The sequence below is a fragment of the Anarrhichthys ocellatus genome, unplaced genomic scaffold (genome assembly GCF_004355925.1).
Source record: "Anarrhichthys ocellatus isolate YVR2014 unplaced genomic scaffold, GSC_Weel_1.0 scaffold24, whole genome shotgun sequence".
NCBI lineage: Eukaryota > Metazoa > Chordata > Actinopteri > Perciformes > Anarhichadidae > Anarrhichthys > Anarrhichthys ocellatus.
Window position 1 is genome coordinate 11,195,480 of NW_022280054.1, and position 24,586 is coordinate 11,220,065.

Below are 24,586 nucleotides of genomic sequence, written 5' to 3' on the forward strand. Positions count from 1 at the left end.
GGGCAGAGAGGAACATTGGGAAAGACGAGCAGAGACACACACCGATCCTTATGGGGACTTCAGGACAGTGGTGAAACAGATGTTCTTATTTCATCTCAGTGATGGATACAGTTTTCTGAGTCTGTTAAAGTTAGAAGACTGTTGGAGAGAATGCTAAAAAGAAATAGTACACAGGCAGGATGTTAAGCTGCTTCCTATTGGTAAACAAAGCAGCAGCCCCCTTTCATTGTGGATCTCTGAAGAAAAATAAATAAATAAATACAAAATAAATAAATACAAAAATATAAAAAAAAAAAAAAAAAGACAGATCTGCAAGTAAAGCCTTCCCAGTCTGGCCTCAACCCTTAAATCCTGAACCAAGACCAGGTGCGAGGAGGACAGGGCTCAGTAGCCATTTTTAGTCTCCTTATATTTTGAGCGATTCAGATACTATGCAGTTATAAGTCAGCTTAATAATGAAAATGTGACGTAAAAGAAAAAAAGCTTCATCACAGTAAATGATTGTTATTGTAGATCTGATACTTTACAAAATTTTATATATTTTTGGGGTGCACGTTTTGACTGTTGGCTGTCCCCATTTATTATATATTAAAAGTGGTTGCCTCTGATGTCCTTACACAGTAAAGCTACAATTTCAGACACAGGATTGTAAGTGAGTTGGGAGGTTTCTATAAACTGTCAAAATGACTCAGCTGTCTGACTCACACTGTTCTTTCCGTCTTCAAAACAATCTTACTTTGTCATGCAACTAGAGACACACAGCCTGAACACACGCGTCTTTCTCAGAATTGTGTTTCTCCCGTTTCTCCTCCGGTCCTACTTTGGGAATCCAGTTACAAAAACCCCAAAGTTGTTACAGAATGAATTAAATCTCACCCTGGGCCTGCACAGCCCTGATGAGCACGTCTAAATATAAAACCCATCTAGAGTTTCGTAGACGAACAAAACATCTCTGCACCGTGATATGTTACCCACCACATCCACCTCTCTGCAGTTGCACCAATGCACACAGCGGTACTGAAACAGGCACCGGTCTTACTACTTGGAAGAGGATTGTGTAAACTAAGTTACATGCATTTGATGTAATACGCGGTAATATAAACACATCTTTAAAGGCTGCATGACAGCCTCTAACGAACGAGAGTGTGCTACACTTAAACTGGGATTAGGCTGGAAAGGTTCACACGTTTTCTCATCAAAGCATATCTGTGAGCAGAGAACGCAGCAAGGACGTCTTGTGCTGAGGAACGCATCCGAGACTCAGCTTTACCATTTGCTGTAGAGGGAAAACTCTTTAAATCCTTTACTTCATACCAAAATACACTGACAAATTATACAACTCCAAAACTGAACACAACCAGGAGGAACGGACAGTTTGAAGACTGATCTGGATCAGGGCCAAAAACACTTTGAAATATGACGAGTGGGCGTGTACCAGCTCCCGATCAAAGTATTTTAACATTGATCCAAACACTGAAAGTGGCAATGGTAAATGGCGAGTTGTTGGAACTCCAGACACACTCAGTCCACTCGCAGTTATACAGTGGCGTCAGAAAGTGATGCTCCTTTTACTGCAGTCTTTGGCTGATACAGGCAGAGAGAACACAAACAAACATTTGTCTTTCCTGCCATAATGTTAATCAGAGATTTAACATTAATTAGTGATATGACCAGCTGCTGTCATTTTATCTAGAGAAAAATGAGCTTCACGATTTGTGCATTGCTCCATCAGAGGAGGGATGGCAGATTGACTACCATCGGAGGTTAACGAATCAATGTACTTTCCCAACCTGAGTGTCAGAACTGAGCCAACCACCGGTCCGACCAAATGTTTTGGTGGTGGAAAGGAAACTGGAGCAGCCGTTTTATTTTAGCCGATTTATACCAATCAATAAAATATGCACGGATCTGCCGTATACTGTACTTAGCTTTGGGACATCTCTAATGACAAGGTTCACATCAACAGACTTGCCTCACAATACGACACTTCATACATCATATTGCCATCATTCTTCCTGCCATCAAACAGCCATATGAACAACGACATATCTGCACAAGTTACACAATCACTGTTCAGCAACTTGTCAAATATATTCCATCACTGACTGTTTTTTTTTTCAAGCGTGTGTGTATGCGTGTCAGATTTGTGCCACTTACGATCTAGTCCGTTGACGTAGCGAATAGAAACTTCACAGTGCCCCCACACAGCGCTGACGATGGGATACAGTCTCTTGCCTTTGAGCCCTCTAAAAGCTACTCCCAGATACTGTCCGTCTACCATGAAGCTCAGCGTTCCTTCGTCCATGTCTAGTATTACTGTCAGAGAGTCTGGGAGCACAAACGACTCGTCTGGCTCCAGGAAACAGGGATACGTGGGTGCCGACATGGAGACGGGCCGGTTCTTTCCATCATGGTAGAGTCTGTTGCGACCCAGGTCCCAGCCCCAGGACTCCGGGTCGGAGCCCACCAGGGCTGTGTAGCCAACCGAGTGTAAAGACGCCTCGGCGGAGGCCACGCCCACGACGGCGTGGGTGCCTCTCTGTCGAGCCGGCCAGTGAATCCTCCACACGTGGAGGCCCCTGGTGTAGCCCACCTTGCCGCGGATACAGTCTGTGCTCTGTGCCACTGGATGTCGGTGAAACGTCAGCTTGTCGTCCTCCTTGACGAAGACGTTGAGCGACCGGTCGTCCGGGTTCCAGGCGTGGCGGAGCTGGGTCTCGGGGCTGGCCGCCGGCATGTCCAGCAGCAAGTCCAGCCTGGGGGGCCGACAGAAATCCGGGCCCCGCAGTTCGCGGCGTACGGGCCGATACGAGGGCTCCCCGCGTACATCCACCGACTTGATGCTGCCAGAGATCTTCTGGCCCATGGCTGGGTGGGTCAGAGGGAAAGAGGGACCAGAGGGGAGGGAGATGGATGGACCGAGGGTGGTGATGAGGGGGCGCTAGGTCCTGACGTTACCTCATGGGCGCAACGGTAACACAGTGGGTCCTGGGTAGAAAGGTGCTGTGGGACACGCACGCCGTCTTCAGCCAGGGGGAACCACACTCCTGAAATACAAACGCACAGAATTATTTACGCCGAGGAAGGCAGAAACAGCGCCGGCTTCCAGGCAGAGCTGTGGGGAGGACAGGAAATGACAAGGACAGAGAAGTGAAGGATGAACTTCTCTTCACTTCTAGCATTTCAGCAGAAAAGCATTTCTTGTCCTCAGTTATCAGTCTGATGTGTGGAAAAACACATTTAAGTGTCTGTGTGTACAAATGAATGTTTTTTGTCACTCGATACCTTGACAGCAATTTGAAAAAGGATTACATCAGGCAGCGTATGTAAGCTGGCTCTCTACTGCACATTTATACAAGCTGAGGATATTTCATGTTGGGATGATTGTCGTGGTCCCTGTGGACAGTAGTGCTAATGCTTCAGACCGGAGTCCCTTTAGAAAACCTCTTATTTCACTGCAGCAGGATCAAAGGCTGGAGTAAAGCCAGGTCCAGGTCTGACCGCGGTGGACTGGTCTCTGCTGGAGTTTCAGAATCAGTCAAAAGGTCCTCACAGTAACTTTGAACACATAAGGGCTTAGTGCTTTTTAAGGAGGTACAAGTTTTATGAGCAACCATCCAATAATTAAATACTAAATGGTACAAACGTGATGCTGACTAGTCGGCATAATTTCCTTCTTCCTAGCCAATTAATTCTTTACCAAGCAAACCATCATTTTAGGTTATTATAAGACAATGTAACATGTACACACAAACAAACAGAACGTCTTCAGTTACTTCCAAACATGTTTCACTGCGTGACCGAGTCCAGAGAAGCTGTGCTGACATTTCTCCTTCTCCCCTCTCCTGTGTGCACTGCTTCAAATGTTTCCCCCACTGCCCTATAGTTTCTCAGGAAAGGACTCCACACGACTCTTCCGGGGAAAGTACAGAACAGTAACTGGTACTGAACCACAAGGGTAGGCTTTAGTCTCTCAAACACACAGATGCTGTGTGCGTCTGCAACCACGTCCAGAGCTCACATGAGACATTGTTTGCCTGCATTTAAATAAACACAGCCGAGTGGAATCTCAGCTTCCGTATATTCTCAACTGACAGAGAGCCATGCATTCGTTATTGTGGCTTCTGATCGCAACGAAGAGCATATTTTGTGCTCCCAGTATCGGCCTGTATAAATCAACCCGCCGCCCACCTGAATTCATTATTTCCTATGAAGCATTTCCCTCCCCCTTTACGAGTCCCTGTAGGGCTATGCTGCTTCATATTTATGCATTAGGCTACTGATGCAAGTGTGGTTTCTTTACCAATTTAAAACAGTATAAGATATGGGATTAGGAACGTTTTCATTCCATCTCAACGGCTCTCAACATGGTCACGGCTGAGGTGCAAACGGCGCAGGGCTAACAGTGTTTAACTTTGGGTTATCAGCTGTAACCGCCACTCAGAGCAAACCGGTGGGGCACGCCAACATGCGGCAACATCACGTGCAACAGACATAACTGACATAACTGCAATCCGTGCATGACTAGTTTCCTTTGTCAAGGAAACACATGCGTCGTGAATGGAGGTGAAAGGAGACGATGGATCAAGACAGGAAATATAACCTGATAAATGGGCAGCAGCTTTCACAACACACCAGACTGGCAGCTCCAACACTTGCTGGGGAACAAAGTAATTGCCAGAACACCATCTCATGACCACGACCCATGAAAAGTGACACGTTCCCATACATTTCCATATTAATTCATTCAGATGAAGCAATAGTTATCACACAATAATGTTGTCAAAAGATTGTCATCACAGCAGATATCTAGTCAGCTGACATGTGTGCCGCACGCACAACTAAATTAAATCGCATACCGCTCATGCACACATTTTGCTGGCAATTCCTCAAGCATTTACTGTCAGCGGGGGGACGATGAGGCGGTGATTTATGGGAGGAGGAGAGAGGGAAAACATGACGAGGAAAAGCCTCGACTGCGCACACACACACTTCTAAATCTGGTGTTATGTATCCAAAGGCCCAAGTCTGTTATTACATGACGATGTCTGAGAGAGAGAGTGTGTGTGTGTGTGTGTGGCTCGTCATAGTGGTCGCATACAATAGTTTAACTGAGGAAATCAGATGTTTCAAACTCGTCTGCCCGAGTATCCAGCAGGGTTCAAATATTACAGCAGAACTTTAAAAGAATAATTTAATTTAAGAAGGAAAGAGAGGCATTATTATTATTATTATTATTATTATCATCTGCTCTCAAACCAGACATGACACTAAGCTAACCTGAGTAGGACCGGTATTCTAGACTCTACTACTGGCACAATAATGACACACTGAGCCCGTGAATCAAAGTGTGGCAACTGCTGCAGCGATTACACCTCGACTCGTCTACGTCTTTCAGCTCGCTTCAAATCCAAAATGCCGCGGTTTTAGTTTTCTGACTCTGCAATGACTCGTCACCCCCCAAAAAATAAATAAAAAAAACACCACTACGTGCAGTGAGCATCTTCTCTCCTGGACTGAAATGTGATCTCCTTCATGTTGCCTCTGCATTAAACTCTGGACGGCCTGTCACACACTTGCAGTTTATAAAAGAAACATGAATGATGTTAATCCCGTTGTCGTACTGCTCATTACTAACAGATGTGTTAATGTATGCCTGTATGTTAATTCTATCCCTCGGGGTTTGCCGGAGGAAAAACGCGTTTTTTGGCTGATCAACTGAACGCTCCGTGCCGATTCTTTTCCTATAAAACCCGGTGAGGCGTACCTATGAAAAGACTTTGCCACGAGTCATAATAACAAAAGCCGGTTTGCATAAAATGAAAACTGTTTACGCTTGTAAAGCAAAACCTGAAAATCGACCCACCTTCACAGCCCATGAAAGGCTTTCCAGCTGCTTTCTGCCACACACTGGCTGCATCAGCGATTAGGGATTCCAGCCAGAGGGTGTTTGAGAGCAAGACACAGAGAGAGAGAGACAGGTGCTCCTGTCGGCCTCTGTGGAAAAAAAAGCCTTTGGGGAGATTTGATGTCGTCCACATGGAGCTGCCGACATCAAAAAGGCACTTCCAGCCGGTGAATACCAAACTTCAAATCAACTTCACCCCAGTGCTCCACTGCCAATACGCTACACCCTCCTGTGCAGAAAGCTACTGCCAACACACACACACACACACCTTATTGAGCCTTTTATCTACATAAACTTGGTGAACGAGAGTCATCTTCTACCCCGATGTGAGCAGTGTCGTTTCCACAATCCACTTAACGAGTCAACTCTTTTTCGACAAATTCAGAAACCACCACAAATTGACTAACTTTTAGTTTTTTGTTATTTCGTGCAGCTCCTCTGATGAGATATTTCAAACCGCACATAAAAACAAAGCTACCGGGACATGCTGGTCAATAACACGCTGTTATAGCAAATATTCTAGCACTTTCATCTGCTGCAGAAATGAATATGACGAAGGTATTAATATACAACGAGGTATTCATTTCTTATGGAAGGAAGGCGAAGGAGCAATTTCCGAAATAAACAGCTGTGGAAACCCTACAGTCATTCCGTTATTTCCTTAGAGACTCGGCACAGTTGGTAAGCCTCAGTGAAACACCAGGTACGACGTCTCACTATGAATAAAAATAAAGATGCCTGCAAAAACAAATAGTGGGAGAGTTCAGCTTCAAACTACTGACTGTGTGCTCACAACAAAGACACTCGTAGTTCATTTTCAGAGATATTCAGGAGGAGCAGGAGACAAAGTCAAAGTGCTGCTTCAAACCTACAATGAGCAGACATGAAATGCAGAAGCTGGTTTGATATCTAAAAGGCGAGTGAAGGGACAGAATACAAAGCTGGCTGTGAAGAAGGTCCGTTTCCACAGAGAGTCAGACGATGAAGTATACCAACGATGGGAGAACTGATGACAGAAGTGAGGCGCATTGAGAGCGGGTGAGTGACGGGTGATGGTGGGAGATAACAAAAAAAACAAATGTGCTAGAAAGACGGGATGAGATGTGCCGTCTAACCTCACCGCTCTCTCCGGATTAAAAAGCGCTGAATTTAGAGGAAGGGGATTATCCACTTCCAAATACAGCGAGGAGCAACCAAGAACAATCTGCTTCATCTCCTCCACCGCTTTAAAAGAAAATCCAGTGTTTTATTCTTCCGCTCTGAGGGGCAGCGGAGACGGGACGCTCAAGGAGAAGCAACCTGACCAGACTCCACGGCACAAACTGGTTATCTCAGAGCAGAAAGGGAGGCAGTGGCACGGAGAGGGCCGCTGGTAGCGTGACAGCCATTGTTAGCATATATCACATATCACACACACACAGACACAGACCGTCCTAACAAGCATTGCCCCGAAATTATTTACCACGTCAACTGTTCTGCAGGTTCATCTATGCATGTGTGATATAAATTAACATGAAGGCAAACAACCATAGGTGCCAAGATGATAATGCATAGATCTTTAGGGATTGTTTTAAAGATAACGGTAGCAGGAAGAGTATAATCCAAAGCATAAATACCAACCCTCTGAAACCTAAAACCCACGGGCAGGATTGAAAAGCATGTTTTCTTTAAACAATCGGCAACACGACATCGTTTATCACAGCCAGAAGCTGTAAAGACCGTTATTATAGTCAGATGTTCACCTTTCCGACAATACTTGAACGCTTCATGTGCGACGAACGCTTCTGTCGGAAAAAGCAACCAAAACAAAACTAAGTCATATTTCATAAAAAATATTTTATATTAAATGTCTTTTAAAATTTTGTCCCGAATTAACCTTTTGCTTCAACCAGATTCTGTAAAAAAAAAAAAAACATTAAATTCTGCACTTCTCAGCGCAACTAGGAAACCATGATAGATTCACCTGAGACCAACAGTCACGTGACAACAATTCTTTGAAACTTTGAACTTCGGGCTGCTGAACACAGAGCAGAGAGGAGAGGCTGTAAGTAAAGGTTATAAAATGTACATAATTCAATGAATATAGCAAGTACAGCCTCCTTTTTTAAACATTGGTAACACTTAGAAATATGTTGGATAAATAGATTCCATTGTTTTCCAATATTTGTAGGATAAATTATCTCGAAAGTTCTTTTGTGATTTATGTCATGGTGACTGTGTTATACTGCACAAAAGACATGTTCTAGTCGTCTCTACTTCTAGCCGTGGTTGTGCTGCTTCTATAGAAGACGAGGCCACGGAGAGCAACAAAGCCCCCAGAACAGCTCGGTGTTCACAGAGTTAACGGTGGACGAATTCTGACACGAAGCTACGCAGTACATTTCAATTTTGGTTGGTGCTCTCAGGATTTTGAACGCTGCTTCTTTTTTCTTCTACAAGCACAGAAAAAAATATTTAAAAAAATAAAATGCACGCCGGCGAGTACGGTGCAAAGCTTAAAAACAAACTGCTTCAAATTTTTTTTTAAACAGACCTATTGCCAATTCGTATTCCGAGCATACAACAGGACTGATTGTAGCTTCACCGGTGAATGAAAAGGTTTTCAGGTTCTTTTCTTTTTTAGACACCAACAAAGGACTACTAATGACTTTTCATCCTGCACAGGATGTACGCACACGCCAGCGGTCAACTGACCAAAGCTTTTCACTGTGTTGAAGAGGACTTAAAGGGTAAGTTCCACATGCATTTTGTCTCCACGTGGCTAATAGGGAGAATATTTTCTAATTGATCCAGCATTACCTCCTTTAACGTCCTAAAACTAGCTCCAAGCAGCTTAAAACGCATTAAAACTATCAAGTGTGTTTTGATGTAAATAACCACTATAGAGGACAACATTTAGAAAGTCTGTAGCCGTGTGTACCTGCTGCTATAACAAGAAAGAAAACGATGAGGTCATCTCTAGAAGCATTCAGTCACTGCATGTCTTCAAAGAGTTCAACCTGAGACAATGGCAGTAATCATACCGGGTTAGTAGTACACGGGAACATCTTCATTAAAGTGGACTTCAACGGAATTAAGAAGCTCTTGTTTTACTATCAAAAAGAATAACTTGTAGGGACATCTCAAACATTAAACAGTTACACTAAGCGCTAAACTTCTTTTAAAAACAGACTTTCACTTGAGACGTAGCCTAACAAACAATCAAAGCTGTCGTATATTTCAATCATTCCAAGGTGTTTTTCTGGTACATGCGGACACGAGAACGCTGAAACTTTGTGAAAACTGTCAGGATAGAAGTCCAGCAACAGTCGGGGGGGGAAACCCGAGAAAACAGTCAGACGGAAAGCAGCACCAGCGAAGAAGAGGTCAAGTGACTTCAGTGGCCTCCGAGAAAGAGGAGAGGCATCTTACCATGAAAGCACTTCCCCGAAAAACAGTGCGGCGGCTCTCACACGGCGCCGTGAACACACAATCACAGCCGCCAAGAAGAAGAAGGAGAAGAGAGGGAACACGACGAGCTCAGTACTCAGACGAGACAGACTAAAAGAGTGCGCGTGTGTGTCCGTAAGTTCCTGCTTGTGACACGAGGATCGGGGGGGGGGGGGATAGAACAGCCTGGCTCCAGTTCCCAGCTAAAGGCAGGAAAACAGCTGCTGGAGGGAGGGAGGGAGGGCTTTGAGCGGAGCACGCTCGGTGTTTCAACCAAGCAGCACAAAACCACCCACTCTCCAGAAGAAACACACATTTACCTTATGCTTTTAGTGCATTGCTTTTTTTAATTTATTTATTCATACATACATACATACATACATACATACATATATATATAAAGTGTGAGTATTTTGAAGAGCGCTATATAAATAAAATGTATTATTACCAAAGCAGATGCTCTTTGGAAGTCTGTTTTTGTTGCATTCAAACGGTATTTTATGCCGACTACGTTATTTAGGACGAAGGATTTACACGATTGCACACCAGTACGTTGGTCCACAAGCAAGTTTACAGTGACAACAAGCCGAGTCTGGACAACAACTAAGATATACTGATTTCTACATTTACCAGGAAGTCATGTTCCACCTATTTACCTCTAGAAACAGACGCCGTCTTCTTCTTACTCCGACCTTTGTTTAACGAATAGAACTTGGTGTACCCTCACTCAGTCATTAGTGCTTTGCCTCAGTTAATTCATTCATTCATCCCATCACACTGTAGGATATCTGGATGCCGATTCTCACATTTGCTTTGGAAGTTTTGTAGTTCAGACATCTTGATGAAGACATTCACATCCATAAAGTTGTTTTCTTCAAATTAAATATTAAAGTGGGTTGATAAAAAGAATAAAAGAGTGCATTTATTTGTTCGTTGCAATCCGTTATTTGTCCTTTAAAACAAACACATTTTAAACACTACAGCCATGCTGGTGACTTAAAAAACAAAAAAAAAAAAAAAAAAAATTTAAATATTTCCATTTCCGGGTCATTTCTTTGGGGCATTTATTAATGCAGTGGTCTCACTGAAATGACGCTGGCTGGGTTTTGCACATTGTGTTGATGTCTAAACATTAACTAAACATGAACTTTCCACTGGAACTAACGTAACGAGGCCTGAGGGTGTAACAGACCACGTCAGCATTATCTGGGGCTTCTAGTTTTGCCGTTAAAGCCAATAAATGTGTCCCAATAGGAAGAATCCCCCCCACCCCCACCCCACAATCTTCTCACTTCCTCCCTCCCTGGCCCCCGCAACCATCCCCCCCCCGCTCTCCACCTATGTATCCATGCTGCTCGTCATCTCATCTTTCTCCCCTGGGAGACAAGGAAGCCTCTTCTCCCCCCCTCTTTCTCTCATTACAGGGACGGACTACGGTTTGGGAAATTGGCAAGAAAACAAGTCAAAGAATGAATTCACAGAAACAAACAAAGATGGGAAAAAGTCGCTGGTTAAGAATAAATAGTTCAACCTACAGCACATTACTGTTTCACCCTCTGAACTCAAGCAGTTTGGTTCTCCTGCTCACGTCACATTTTATTTTACAAAAATTTGAAAACGGTGGAATCTACAGTATATGTCCATATTTCCAAGTGCCCACTTGAGTTAATGTAGGGAAAAGAGGCTTTATGAGCCGTATTCATTGAACTATTTACATTTTTACAACCTATCCCGTCTCCTCTCTGCGTTCTGCAGCCTGAAGTACAGTCAACGTTTCAAGGATTTTTATCACATGACTGTTGGTCTCAGCCGAGTCAATCATAATAAAATTTAAAAAAACAGCAGACCATATAAACTGCACTACGATTGAAAAAAAGAAAAGCTTTTCCCTTCATCTGCCATAAAGCAGATAGACGACTGCACAGTGTGCAGATGGAAGAGTCTAGCAGGCCAGTCAATAATAGACCCATTTGTCCAAATGGCTTCCTGCTCCTCAGACCAAAGACGCGCCCAACGTCTGAGGATGAGCCGCCGTCCGGCCGCCTCCATGTCTCCCCTCACACAGGAGAAGAAATTGTTGGCAACCACGTGTTGGAAGTGGCAGCAGCCAAAGCTAACCCTCTCTGGGAGTCCCGCTCCTTCATGTGTCCACAAACGCAGCACCGCCGTCCAAACACCAGAGATACCCAATGTCTCCCACAAATATTGTCATGGCAGCAGATGTGATCAGCAGGTAAAATAAGCACATTCTTTCACACCGCAAGTCCCAAAATACACAAGCTGGAGCTCGTTGATATTTACATTCCCATGCGGCAATATTTTTAATGCAACACCTCAACACTGGTGGGGCTTCGTTGCTCAGCACTTTCACCGACGCCACACATTCTGTGGGCGCTCTGTGTGTTTGTGTGGATTTTCTCCGACTGCTCTGGTTTCCTCCCACGGTCCAACGACAAGAAGGGGGGTCGAGTACGGAACTCTAAATTGCTGACGTGGGTCTGCTCGTCTCCGTGTTTGTTTGGTGGTTGGGACGTGCTGCAGCATCTGTTGACCCTCAACAGGACGCGGCAGGTAAAGAGTATGGATGATGTGACTCATGGTGGCGGCCATATTGTAATCTAAACTGTGTGTAGGCGTTTAGCTGAGAAAGAAATAAAGATGTGAATGCCGGGGGAGAGACTCATTTCACAGCCTGAACAGATATTATCCAACGCTCATCTGCATAAACAGCCTTTGCTGGGTGCAAGTAATTTATCAAGTCCTTGAATAATCTGCAAATATTTTGAGCATCAACGGAATCGGTTCAAATAATTCTTCAAGTAAAACCTCCAAAACGTATGAAGGTTCCTGCTTTTTGAATGCGAGTTTCCTTCTGTTCTTAGTCTTCCGTTACGCAACATTTGTTGGTCACATAAAACAAGACGTTTGAGAACGTTAGGGGCTCTGGGATACAGTGATGACAGGTCTAAACCTCAACATAATTAGCAAATGAATCAGTTCTTTCAGTATAGAAATAGTTGCAGCCATATAAAAAATAAAAACAGCAGTGCAAATATTTAATCTTTTGGTTGTAGCCATGTAGGCATCCAGGGAAAGCCGTGTTTGTCTAGTGTCCATTAGAGTTTACTGTTTGAGCATAGCTGAGGAGTTAGACTGGTGTACCACACACACACACACTTAATTTGGGCCAAATTAAATGATTAAAGAGTTTATTACAGTCCTACGACAGCCAGAGATGGTGGATATTATCAGGTTTTTGTCAGCATTTGATTTATGAATAGCTGTCGGGACGTAGAGAGAATTTTAACGAACATAACAAAAGAAGATTACCAAGCCTAGCTTTAACGAGTGTCACAATCACATGGTCAGACTGAAACAGAGTTTTCTTTAAAGTTCAGCTACACTTGTGTGAAGTCTTTCTGCTGGTCTACAACCTGCTGCCACAAGTCCTTTGTATAGTGCAGTTATACTTTACTCATAATATTACATATTTAATATGTGCTGTTGTGGGTGCAAACCTTTACTTGCCCGTTGTCTTCTGTCTCAGGTCAAAGCCATGAAATATACAAGAGCTGAATCAGTGATCTCATTAGCTCGGAGTTGGCTTTATATCACATTTTGGTTTATTTGGTTTATTTCATTTAAAAACAGGCGTTTCCACAACAAGCCCGTGAATAAAATACAACCAGAAACCTTTTTAAACAGCTTCTGCAAGGGAACGTAGACTGATCGTCTCATGAGTACTGGATTGGATTACAATGGATGGGGCTTCTGTTGTTTCGTGGGGCCATTGTGTTGGTCATGTGACACATGAGCCAGTCTCACATGCTAAACATAGCCGTTATTCACTCAGCATTGAAGTATAAAGAAACATTCTATGTGGTCACATGTTGGGGTGATTGTTATCTGTATAATTAATTGAAGTGCACAGTGTATGACTGTTACTTTACTGATGCACCAGAGCAACCTTAACCACGTGCTTTGAGGTCTTGATTCACTTAAAAACATCTTTGTCTGGACGTATGTGAGCAAAACTCAAGCTAGGTGCTGTTTTCTGTAAATCCTGATGCTGCAACTAAACCTACTTTATTAAAGATCTGATGCTGTAGCTTTACATCTTTCACTAAAGAGAAGACATGGGTCAGCAGCACGCTGTAATGCAATTCTGAAGTGCACTGCAGCAACACAGGCCTTCACAGGATGAAACCTGAGCCTAAGCTCTCCAGGCCTGCACTACATATGGGCTTCTGCAATATTTAGCAGCCCGTCTTGGATCAGTTCCCCTTGTGCCTACAGGTAAGCCCAAACCAGTCCGATCAGGTTTCCACAGCTGGGGGATGGAGGTAGACTGTCACCAGTGGGACGCTTTGTCATTTTGAAGCAGAGACACGTCACTCGACAGTCACAGAAGTGATCAGATCCTTTACTCGTGTAAAGGTAGCCAGACATGAATAAACGACGTCCATTTAAAAAAGATAACCAGCAACTAAAGCACCAGATGATAACCAGCAACTAAAGCACCAGATGATAACCAGCAACTAAAGCACCAGATGATAACCAGCAACTAAAGCACCAGATAATAACCAGCAACTAAAGCACCAGATGATAACCAGCAACTAAAGCACCAGATAATAATCAGCAACTAAAGCACCAGATAATAATCAGCAACTAAAGCACCAGATAAAACGGAATGTTTGTAAAGTACAATATCTCCCTCTGAATYGAGTAGAAAATTTAAATACTCACGTTAAGCACAAGACRCCTCAAAACCGTACTYGAGTACAGTACTCTAATAAATGTACCACCATCAATCACCTCCGATATCAYCCAACACAACGCATCCCTATTAACCAGCTCTGGGGTTTGAACAGAGACGGAGCAGCGGTGCTGAAGCTCGTAGTGAAGGTGATGAGCACACTCACCTCTTAATCCATCAGACTGAGGAAGTCTAGAGAACAGAGCATCTCCACGGAGCCAACGGGGGCACCGGCACCGATACCAAGCTCCGGTTAGTTCCTGCTGAGAAAAGACGAAAAGGTTCGATTAGCAAAGAAACACGAGACGGTGTTTGCACATTGATGAAAAAGCTCCATTACATCTGAAGGGTGGTGTTTTGATAAACAGAAATAGCACATGTTTAAAATTCATATTGGCTCTTTTACAGCAGCCTTGAAAGAAGGTAAGGTAGTTCACAGAGCATCTTAATGAGCTCAAACACGACGGTGCGATTAGAGGCAATGGTCTGACATAATGTTCTGCATTATACACACGTTCAGTGCTGGTGGATGCTCTCCTGAGTAAACCTGTGCTGGTTTGAGTCCAGTTCAGATTCAGGCCGAGATGAAGCAGAGGAAGAGGAAGGAAGGACGAGGAAGAGAGGGACTGATCTTTTGAATATTCATGACCCTGTGCAATCTTAAAGCTCATCAAATTTTAAGACCACACCTCTTCTAACATTAAAGACACGGTGTCCCATCAGTCATTGTTGGTTAAGTCAGCGATCAAACCAAGGGAATACTGACAACCAATCTAAGAAGTAAAATAAATACAGGTGTTAGTACTTCCTACAGTTATGACTGAGGGTTCTTCACGTAAAAGATGCAAATGAAAAGCAGCCCAGGGAGCCGCTCTGCTGCAGACATTACTCCGTGTGCTCAAGAGCTACTTTACTCATAAGCTCCTCTGGTAGGAGAGCACTCACTCTTTACGAGTGGGGCTTCAGTGGAGCAGCTATTTTGTCTGCCGAGTCTTCCAGTGTTGGCCGGTCACACCGGGGTCCACCTGAAGAGATTCAGAGGAAATCGGCGCATTTATATGCATTTAAGAAAAAAATATAAATCATAGACTTTGAACGCGTACATGAGAAAATATGTTTTTCATCTTTGTGATTCATAGAAAGCCAGCAACCCGGTTTCCTGTGTGCATGTAAATAGAGTGAGACATCATCGCTGCCTCTTTTTTTACTACACAAACAACTCTGCAAAAGGGTGTCGTGTTGATAATTATGCACTGAAATGAGATGGAGGGAGTGCTGATGGTGCAGAGGAGGTTGTGATCATTGATTAAATGAACCACAGGGCACCAGAGACCCTCTAAAGACATTAAGGTGCTCTAAGGTGTGGAGTTCATTAGGAAACTGTACCTATTAAACAAAAAAACATCAGTGGATCGATTAAACTACTAGTGAAAACTTGAAGAACCGTGGATCAATGAGCAAAACAACAACAACATCATCTTATTTAAGACAAGGCAGGTGTTATTGATTGCAGGTCTAATGGCATCAGAAATGATCCACTGATTCAATATGGTGGAGACGAGCTGCATCTCTTCCAAATTATACTACAGAGAAAAACACATCTAACCAACTGATCCAGGCCCTGAGAGTGTGTGCGGCCTCACACAGTAACGCTCTGATGCCCCTCGGTCTCACAGCAAGTGAGCCGGTGTGGAAACAAAAGTAAAAGTGGTCCGACTGAGGTAGAAACATTCGTGAGCATAAAAACTTCTCTTCTCTGGTCAAACACCACTAGCGTGATCCATGATCCAGCATATACTTAAAGTTACTACAAGGAGCTGGAAGGAGAGACTACTGGTCTCTGCTGGAGTCTGAGCTGAAGGGGTTTCTGGTGAACCTGCACGAGTTCATCAGAATCAGACCCGGTGGCACCGATGACGAGCATTAAGAATGTATAAATAGACCATCTTCTCTCTGATGGTCTTGTTTACTTGTGTGGGTCATATTGAGGCATCACCGTTTCATGACCAGTTATAAGTTCCTCACAGTAACTTTAAGTCCGCCTCTCTCTTTCAGCATCGCACTACCTTTGTTCAAAGCCCTACGTCCTCAGCGGCTGCAGGGTTCTTCCACTAAAAAGAACGGTTTTATTATTTTTTTTATTCTGCTCCAGTGCCGGCATGTTCAACACTGTAATTTCAATTATTGGACAAGTTGAATTAGTGCACAGGTATGCATTAACATCTGTTCTACTGACATGTTATCATCCGCTGATAATTAAAGAGGACAATCTGTGCACAGTGACGGATTTAAATTAGCTCACAAACACTTGGGCGTGCAATTCAACATGCTGCACAAGAGGAAAAGAAGACGCCAGCTGACAGACAATGGGAGGGGGGGGGGGGTTATGTAGAACTGCAGCTTCTAATGACTTGACAGTTTAAATGGTGGTTAGAAGGAAGAGGGGGTGAACCATTTATCAGTAGGAGACTTCAGCCCTCAATGGTTTCTGCCTTACCCTCCTTCTCTCCTTCCAGCCTCGTGCGTTTCAACCCGAAAACATTCTCAAGCGACCAGACGACGTCTATTGTCTGAGTCAGTCGTATACGGGCCTGGGCTGACATAGCGGCCGTCAGAGAGAGCCTATTAAATCATGGAATAAAGACACGCGACACGGCGGCGTGAAGACGGAGCACCTTGTTAGGAGCTCGAGGGTGCTTCATCATCGCCTCCTTGTTACACTGAAGAAACTATAAATAAATCCCCAAAATACTTCACACACCAAACAGTCACGTCTCGGCCTGGAGATTGTTAAAATTGTGAACCCCAAAACCTCCCAGAATATGAAGCGCTGTCCTTTGTTCAACTGACAGCTAGTAAATAAGATTCATTCCCTCATCACAACTTTTGGATTGCGGTGACTACGAAGAGTCCAACTTCTCATTTGAAAAAAAAATAAAATAAAAAACGATCAGCAGCTCCCTTTATTCTCTCAGAGGGAATAATAGAGACGACCAGAGATGTCCCGATTCCAATTAGATTTTTTATCAACTATAATTTGCAGCAAGGCTCCATACTAACTTACTGGAACCGCAGAGAAAACTAATTTCAACTGTGCTGAAGTCAGTGCAAACAGTCACAAATACTGAAAGTCATCGTTCTGCAGGAAATTAAAGATTGTATTTGAAATACTTAATTTTCTCTCCAATATCCATTTTATCATATCTCCTTCAAACAACTGTATTCATTATGAACTTTGTGACAGCGTTATAATTTACCTTCATGCGGAGCTCATTTGTTACTAAGCAGCACTTGAACGCATCATAATCAATTCAACCTCTGTTAATTAAGGTTTAACTCTGTTGTCGGCAGATGAGCCGGTCACTGAGATTACTCTGAGCTGCACGCATAGGAATCAATTATAAAAATAAGTTTCTGATTTAGTGTGTTGCTCCAAATGTTTTAAGATCGATTCTCCACGGCTTGTTTTGGACAACTTGAGAGCTTTTTAAAACTTCCACACTACTTTTATGGTGAAGAAGCCTCATCTTTGCTTCCCTCTCCTCCCTGCTAAGACATGAACCATAATAAGTTATTTTTTATAAATAGGACAAAGTTTCCAGGAGCACCAGTATCTATTTTCAAATTCCTGTCGCCTGTCTATAAAAATGGTCCAAAATAAAATGTTCACAGCTTGTCCCGTCTTTCCTTCACATATTTCCTCGACTAAAGCGGCCAATGAAGCGGCACATTTTAACAGCGTTGACTGGCCATGCTCAAAAACGACCCGACGCGCTCTGCATGTAGGCCACGGGGTGGTTCTGATGACATGGAGCTTAACTGAAGCGGCACGTTAGCGGATCAAAAGTGCCGTGTCACTCTTGTCGTTCAAATCAGCTCGATGTGCCATTTGTTGAGCTCGTGGCCTCATTTACCCCCCCCGAGAAAAGCGGTCATTAGCTACAGTCAGACGCCATGTGCATCAACTCTGACGGCTTGCTGTGCTCAAGCACTTGACACGGTTCTAATTAAAAATGCTAAACAAAATCTGGAGGGGGAAGAAAGTAGAGGCGTGTGAAAAGTGTCTTCTGTTTCTGCGTTGCTTTGATCTAAACTCCTGCTTTCCATAAACGCCCCAGAAACACTCGTTTTTCCCCCCGACCCAAGGAGAACCGTGCAACAGAGCAACGGGCAACAGTTGGTTAAGTGCACCACGGTGTAGCAACTTATCTCAAACACTTGGTATTCGATGGTGCAATACATCTGCAAGGCACACGTTGGACATTTGCTAACTTCGTGGTATATTTTGCTAAAACAGAACGCATGACCTACATAATGTTAAAGTATTCATGCACGAACGTAGAGAAACAGGAAGGATGACGAGCGTTCTTCAGATGGAACCCACCGCTGCGAACAAAGATCCCGACATCTTGCAGGAAAACAAAGCCGTTTTAAGTCAGTGGAGTAAGACTCCAGTGGAGCACATCCATGAGCACACAGGACAACTCAATTATTCATGGCAGTGTAGTGTTGCAAAACAATGGCTAGTTTCAAGGGCTGGTTGGAAATAGAAGTGTGTGTGTGTGTGCATTAACACAGGATGCTGCCATGAAACCATTCTTCATTTAAAACGAGTAGGAAGCCTATCCCAGCTCCTCCTGAGAGAGGAAACACTGGACCCATCACTGGTTTAAACAAAGTCAGCATCCTATTTAAAGATGTTCATAACAATTAGTTTTCCCGACGAGTCCAACAGTAAGAAAACACTCAAGCACAATATAATCGAATGACATCTTTAATGTTTTCACAGCAATATAAAAGATATTAGAACACTAGGTCTAATGAACCTATAATGCAAAATTAAAACTATTAATGCCAAGATTTTAAATATGAATACAACCATTTACTACTGCAGGTAACGTTAGTGATGCCATACGGAGTTTGATCATAACAGGATAATCAAAGCTCATAGCTTAGCTACGATTGCATTTTAAAGGTTTTGGAACTTTGTGTACGGCTGCTCAACAAAGACCATTTGTTTACATACAATAATAATAAACAACATGCATCGATTGTTTTCTTCATTAATTCTCTTTTTTTAAGATAAGAGCATCGATAAGAGCACGAGCGTCAAAAAAATCCTAACGATGCCCGTCCCTAATGATTTACTATTTATCACAAAGCAAAGCATTGCACTATGAACCCACTCCTCATCGTCAGTCTCTGCTTCATCATATTGACGTGCTGCCATTATCCTCCATTTCAGTTTCACCTCCCTGACAGCGAGCAGCCATGTAGGACCAGTATCAGACCACGGAGCTACGGGTCACCTGAGGTGAGATGATTCACAGCAGGTGTGTGCGTGTGCGTACTCTGCCCTCACAATGACCCTGTGGTTTGGGTATTTAGAATGAGGAATACCTCACATTTCACAAGTTTAGAGAAGAAGTCCAAAAGACCGTCACATTGTTCCAACACAGATACAAATGAGGATCTGTAAAAGCTTTTCACATGAATGTCTTTATTCATCTGAAGAATCAATGACATACGGTTTTCATTGTCAGCATCAGAACCACGTCTCTTGTGCTTGTAAGAGCTTGAGCTCATGGCTTCAGTAGCGAGAAGCTTTGTAAACCTTAACGTATTACCGGAGAGAGAGAGAGAGAGAGAGTTTATTAAGGCCATCGCTACAGTAACGCCCCTCTAATCCACAGCCATCAATCACTCCACTATTCTAACCTCCTCCTCCGTTTCTACGTCTCCTTATATGCCATTTGACTCTCACCCAGGAAACATCCACACTACTACATGTTCGCTTTAAAAACGCATAACTTCTGCTATGTTTATGCGTTTTAGAACCCCCTAACAACAGAGACGTTTGAAACCACTGCTGAATATCGCGGGTTGTGTTTTAGTCTGGACGAGGAGAAACTGACGTCCACGTTTGCTTCTTGATCGAGTATCAAAGTTCCGCCCCAATTCTTTACGCCCCCATCACGTGATCTTTTCTCTGGAAAAAAGAAAAACGTCAGTCTACCAGAGGTTTATTTCGACATGGATAACAAACAGTGGCTTCATTAGAAAACCATCACATTGGCATCTTAAAATCACTGCTAGTTAGTTTGTGTTTTCTATACCCACCCACATCCTTTTTACACACAGCATTCAGCTGTTGAGGTTGGAAATTCTAGTATCATCTCGTGCTATGTTGACCACATCATTACAAGGTGAACAGAACCACCGTCGGCAGTAGTTTCCATTCACAGGAGTTAGCGGCTCAATGCGGCACACAATGCAGCGCTTCCGTGTACCAGTATAGAAACGTGGGGGCGGAAGCTTCTTCCAGGAGGAGCGCTTTAAACCACATCCTCCTCAGATGTGAAAGATAAACAGCCATAGTAACTTATATCCTCACCCCCCTCCTCCTCCTCTCTTTCTCTCCCCTCTCTTCATCTCTCTCCGTGGGGAGGAACATCCATCATCTGCCTGAAGAGCAGGATGAGAATCCAATCTTCAGCACGCATCGCTCACCCAGCAGCGACAGGCAACCCTGGCTGACGTGAGCAGTAAACTACTCCGTTATAATCACGCACACCGGGCCTAGAGGAGGACAACGATGAGTAGAATTTATTTCAGAAAGGATAAACTCGTGTCCTATTTAACACAGACAGTCTGAAGCCATTGCCAGTGTTCTACAAAGATGAGACCTCCGGCTGTGAAGGGTAAAGTCAATGCTGAATTGTCTTAAACTTGCATTCTCTCTAGTGTCTTCTTCAATACAGCATGATGTTCATTTAGTAGATCATGGTCCATTTAGAGTCAAACAGACCATAAAGCGTCACTCCGCCGCCGTCCAAATATGATCACTTCCGTCTGTTTATTGGTTGCAAAAAAGCCAAGATGGCGGCCGCTAAAATGCCAAACTAGAGGCTTCAAAACGTCAGTCCACAGTGGCAATGTCCTACAATCACAGATTAGGTCCCTTCAAATCAACTTCATCAGGACAATGCAAACAACTGATGGAAACAGAGCAACACTATGCAGTATTTACCTCAGACACCGAAGCGCAGCTGCGGCTCTGACAACAATTATTCTCTCCTGGTGACACTCGTCCAAAATCAATTAAATGGCCCTCAAGAGCAAATAAACATGAGCGGCAGCGATTTAAAAAGAGCAATCCAATTTGGTGTGAGCCACTCAAGTGATTAGATTCTATTACAAAAGCACAAAACACACTGCCGGCCTTTTAAAATGACCCGCTGTCCCCCGTAGAGCCCAGGCGTGGCCCTGCTCAACGGCAGATTGCTCTTAATGGGATTTCACAACATTAACATTCTACCGAGTCAGCATCAGGCGCGCTGGGTACAGTTGCCCACTGCTGAAACAGCCTCCGACTGTGTGTGTGTGTGTGTGTGTATATATATATATGACAGAACGATTGTCCACACAGTCACTCCCCACTGACTTGCAATTATCAGACATGTTGACTGTAGTGGAATCCCAGTGGATAACTTAGTATGTGGCTCCTCTGACAGAGGCAGCATAGAATATTTATATCTGGAGGAAAACCATCTCCAGACATGATGCAGCAGAAACTCATGCGCATTCTGTTCGGAAATAAGAGTTAAAGGCCATTCTGTTGTAGTCGTGTTTCTGGACACTGCCCTTTCTGTAAACACTTTTTTTGAATCACAGGCTGTCATTAGAGGATTAGTCATCGTGATGTCACATATTAGTTTGTGTTTTGAAGCCTTGAGTTTGGCGATTTGGCCGTCGCCATCTTGGCTTTTTGCAACCAATGAAAGGAAGTGGAAGGTAGCCCCGCCCTAAAGCGTCCCCTGCTTTATGGGCTGTGTGACTCTAAATGGACCATAATGTACTAAATGATCATGCTGTATTGAAGAAGACTTGAAACTAGAGATTGAGACCATAAACTCATGTTTACAATGTTTACTGAGGTAATAAATCAAGAGAGAAGTAGAGTCATTTTCTCATAGACTTCTATACAACCAGAGGAGTCTAGACACTAGAGAGAATGCAGGTTGTAAGATTCTTCCGGATCGGCTTCACACGCCAGAAGCGGATGTTGCCGCCTGTTTTGAATGCAATAAAAAATGTTTTATTCAAAGCAAATATTTGAATAAAAATACAACCAGATCCAGGTGTAAATCAAAGCATTGGTCCAACCCTCTGCATGGAAGTGACCATCGCCCCTTGTATTTGGCTTCCTGGTGGACTCTGGACCTAAACAGCAGAGCTCTCCACTGTTGACCTCTGAACCCAGGCACGTTCATGCCACCCACTCTCGAGGTCAACCGGTGTCAGTGGTCACAGGGTCAAACCCCAGCTGGTGGGGGATAGAGTGCAGGGGTCAATAGATCCTCCAGGACGGGAGCATTTAACCCTTCAACAGTATGAGCACGCTAATTGACATATAAACCATTTTGCAGAGCCGAGTGTGATGGAGTTGTCTGCGGAAAAAAACCCCGCAACTGAACACCAGACAAAAAAAAAAACACCCAAACAGTGGCCACCACATCAGCCAGCTGATGTCCTCCATCTCACCCATCTGCTGTGGTCCACCCACACAGATCTCTCATGACGCTCTCTGGACAGCAGCCCGCCGATGCCCAGCAGGGCAATGCAGATGGTGCGGTTTACAGGCAACGCATTTAGCCCTTTGAATCAGCCGGCAACGCTGCAAAGAAAATGGTCAAATAGTTCACTTTCTACCGTTTCCAGGGGCAGCAGAGCGCCTCGTTTGCTCACCTGGAATAATGTAAGCCTTTGTGCTTAGTCAGAGATCATTTAGCTCAGGGGGAGAAATAAAAAAAGAAGCTGCCAGCCCCTGCTTGGTTGAAAATTCCAGAAAATATATTTCCCCAGGACATAAAAGGGGGAATTAATTCAAGGGAAAACTGCCATTTATTAACTTGATTTATCCAAAACATAAGCCTACCTTTAAAAAGGCAGCCATCTCTGGTCTACAACAGCAGATATATTGCCTCGTGCGAGCCAAACATCTTAATCCAAAACTCTGTCAGTCTAGTTTTGCCATTGAATCATTCAAAACACAACCACCTGGGAGGATGAATGAGTCTCTAATGAGTCTTCTCGAGGTTTTCGGCGCGTGAATGACTTCCAAAAAAAGCAATTAGTTTGAGAATAAAAATGCCTTTTTTTTTTTTAAATTTGACTCATGCACGTTGCTGCACCACGAGTCCTACCTGTTCAGCTCAGAGCATGACAGAACAACTCAACAAGTTACATTGTTTCAAATAAATGAAATAAGCGACTAGTTTGAACATTTTTCTTTTATGTGTGGTTACCAAATCACCTTCGCTTATAGGTCAACATTCAGTGTTTTATATCTGTCAAAGATGAATGAAGCGCTAAATTAACACAATATTTAAGAGTCAAAAAGAGGAAAGTTCGAAACAGGAGTTTTCTGCTGGTAAGCGACAACACAGTCACGATTCTTTTTTAAGGGCGTTTAACGGAAGAGAAAACATTAAACTTACCGCACGGCACCTCTTCCCAACCCAGCGTGTCCAAAAGGAAAAAGGTTTCGAGAAAGGCGACCGGACAAAAAAACCCTCTCACGACGACGAAGTTTCCTCTATCCTCACCGGGGGAAAAAACAACAACCAGTGCGTACGACGACGAGTGCCAACCACCCGGTTAATGGTGAGTGCTTCAAGTAATGCACAAAACCTGGAAATGTGTCCGCGTTGCCGGAGTGAAAGGACGTTTTTGCTACACGCACACGGGCGGCTTTTTTTCTTTGTTCCTCCTGCCCGCAGCCTGTTCCGTGGATGTTATCACCGCTCGTGCGTCTCTGACAGCCGCTGATTGGCTGGAGGGTCGGGATCAAGAAAAGGTGACTGGTGTCAAGTTAGCCGGAATAACAAACACGGTTTCCGACCACGACGTCCGTAAAAAAACACTTTCGTAACAAAACACCATTTTCACATTGAGTGTTTTCATTATATAATACTTGTGACGCTGCATCCCGACTTTTTGTGTCTTCATGTTGCTGAAAGCTATTTTACCTCTAAACGTGGCAAATTCCATGCTTTTATTTTGTAAGAAAATCCCTTAACTTTCTGTAAGATGCTAGCTTTACAGAAACTTGACGCAGGGTGGAGGCCACTTCATGCCTTGCATAGTTTTATTCTGACCGTAATCACGACCTGTCTGCTGCCGTTTGTAGTTCATGTTCTTGCTGTAAGTCATTATTATAATGACTTACAGGATCTTTATTTCTTTTCACAACAGTTGCAGAAATGCTCTTCCATAATATAGCAAGTTAATATTCGGAAAACAAGTCTTTCCATCACACACTGATTCTATTTTTCATGTAAATTAAAAGTATATGAAAAAATATATGCATGAATAAAAAAGCATATCTTGTGGATATCTTACATTTTTGTTCCACATGTCCCTGATTAATGTGCATACTTTTATCTTAACGTTTGAATTCTATTCATGTTCAATATTGAAGAGTCTCTGAG

At 43.5% G+C, this 24,586-nt stretch overlaps 1 protein-coding gene across 4 annotated transcripts in view; it reads right to left on the reverse strand.

The window, feature by feature from the left end:
* Window positions 1-23,920, reverse strand: part of LOC116390764 (SPRY domain-containing SOCS box protein 4) — a 35,411-nt gene extending 11,491 nt beyond the window's left edge. Inside the window, exons 1-4 of one of the 4 annotated variants that reach the window (XM_031860777.1) lie at window positions 23,594-23,920; window positions 14,260-14,353; window positions 5,867-5,997; window positions 2,158-3,047 (exon numbers count right to left, since the gene is read on the reverse strand). In XM_031860777.1, the coding sequence (XP_031716637.1) occupies window positions 2,158-2,866 (709 nt within the window). In that variant the 5' untranslated portion in view covers window positions 2,867-3,047; window positions 5,867-5,997; window positions 14,260-14,353; window positions 23,594-23,920. Of the gene's footprint in view, window positions 1-2,157; window positions 3,048-5,866; window positions 5,998-9,319; window positions 9,492-14,259; window positions 14,357-23,593 lie in introns of those variants that run through there. The other 3 variants (XM_031860775.1, XM_031860776.1, XM_031860778.1) reach the window with 3 other exon arrangements.
* Window positions 23,921-24,586: the final 666 nt, after the last annotated feature.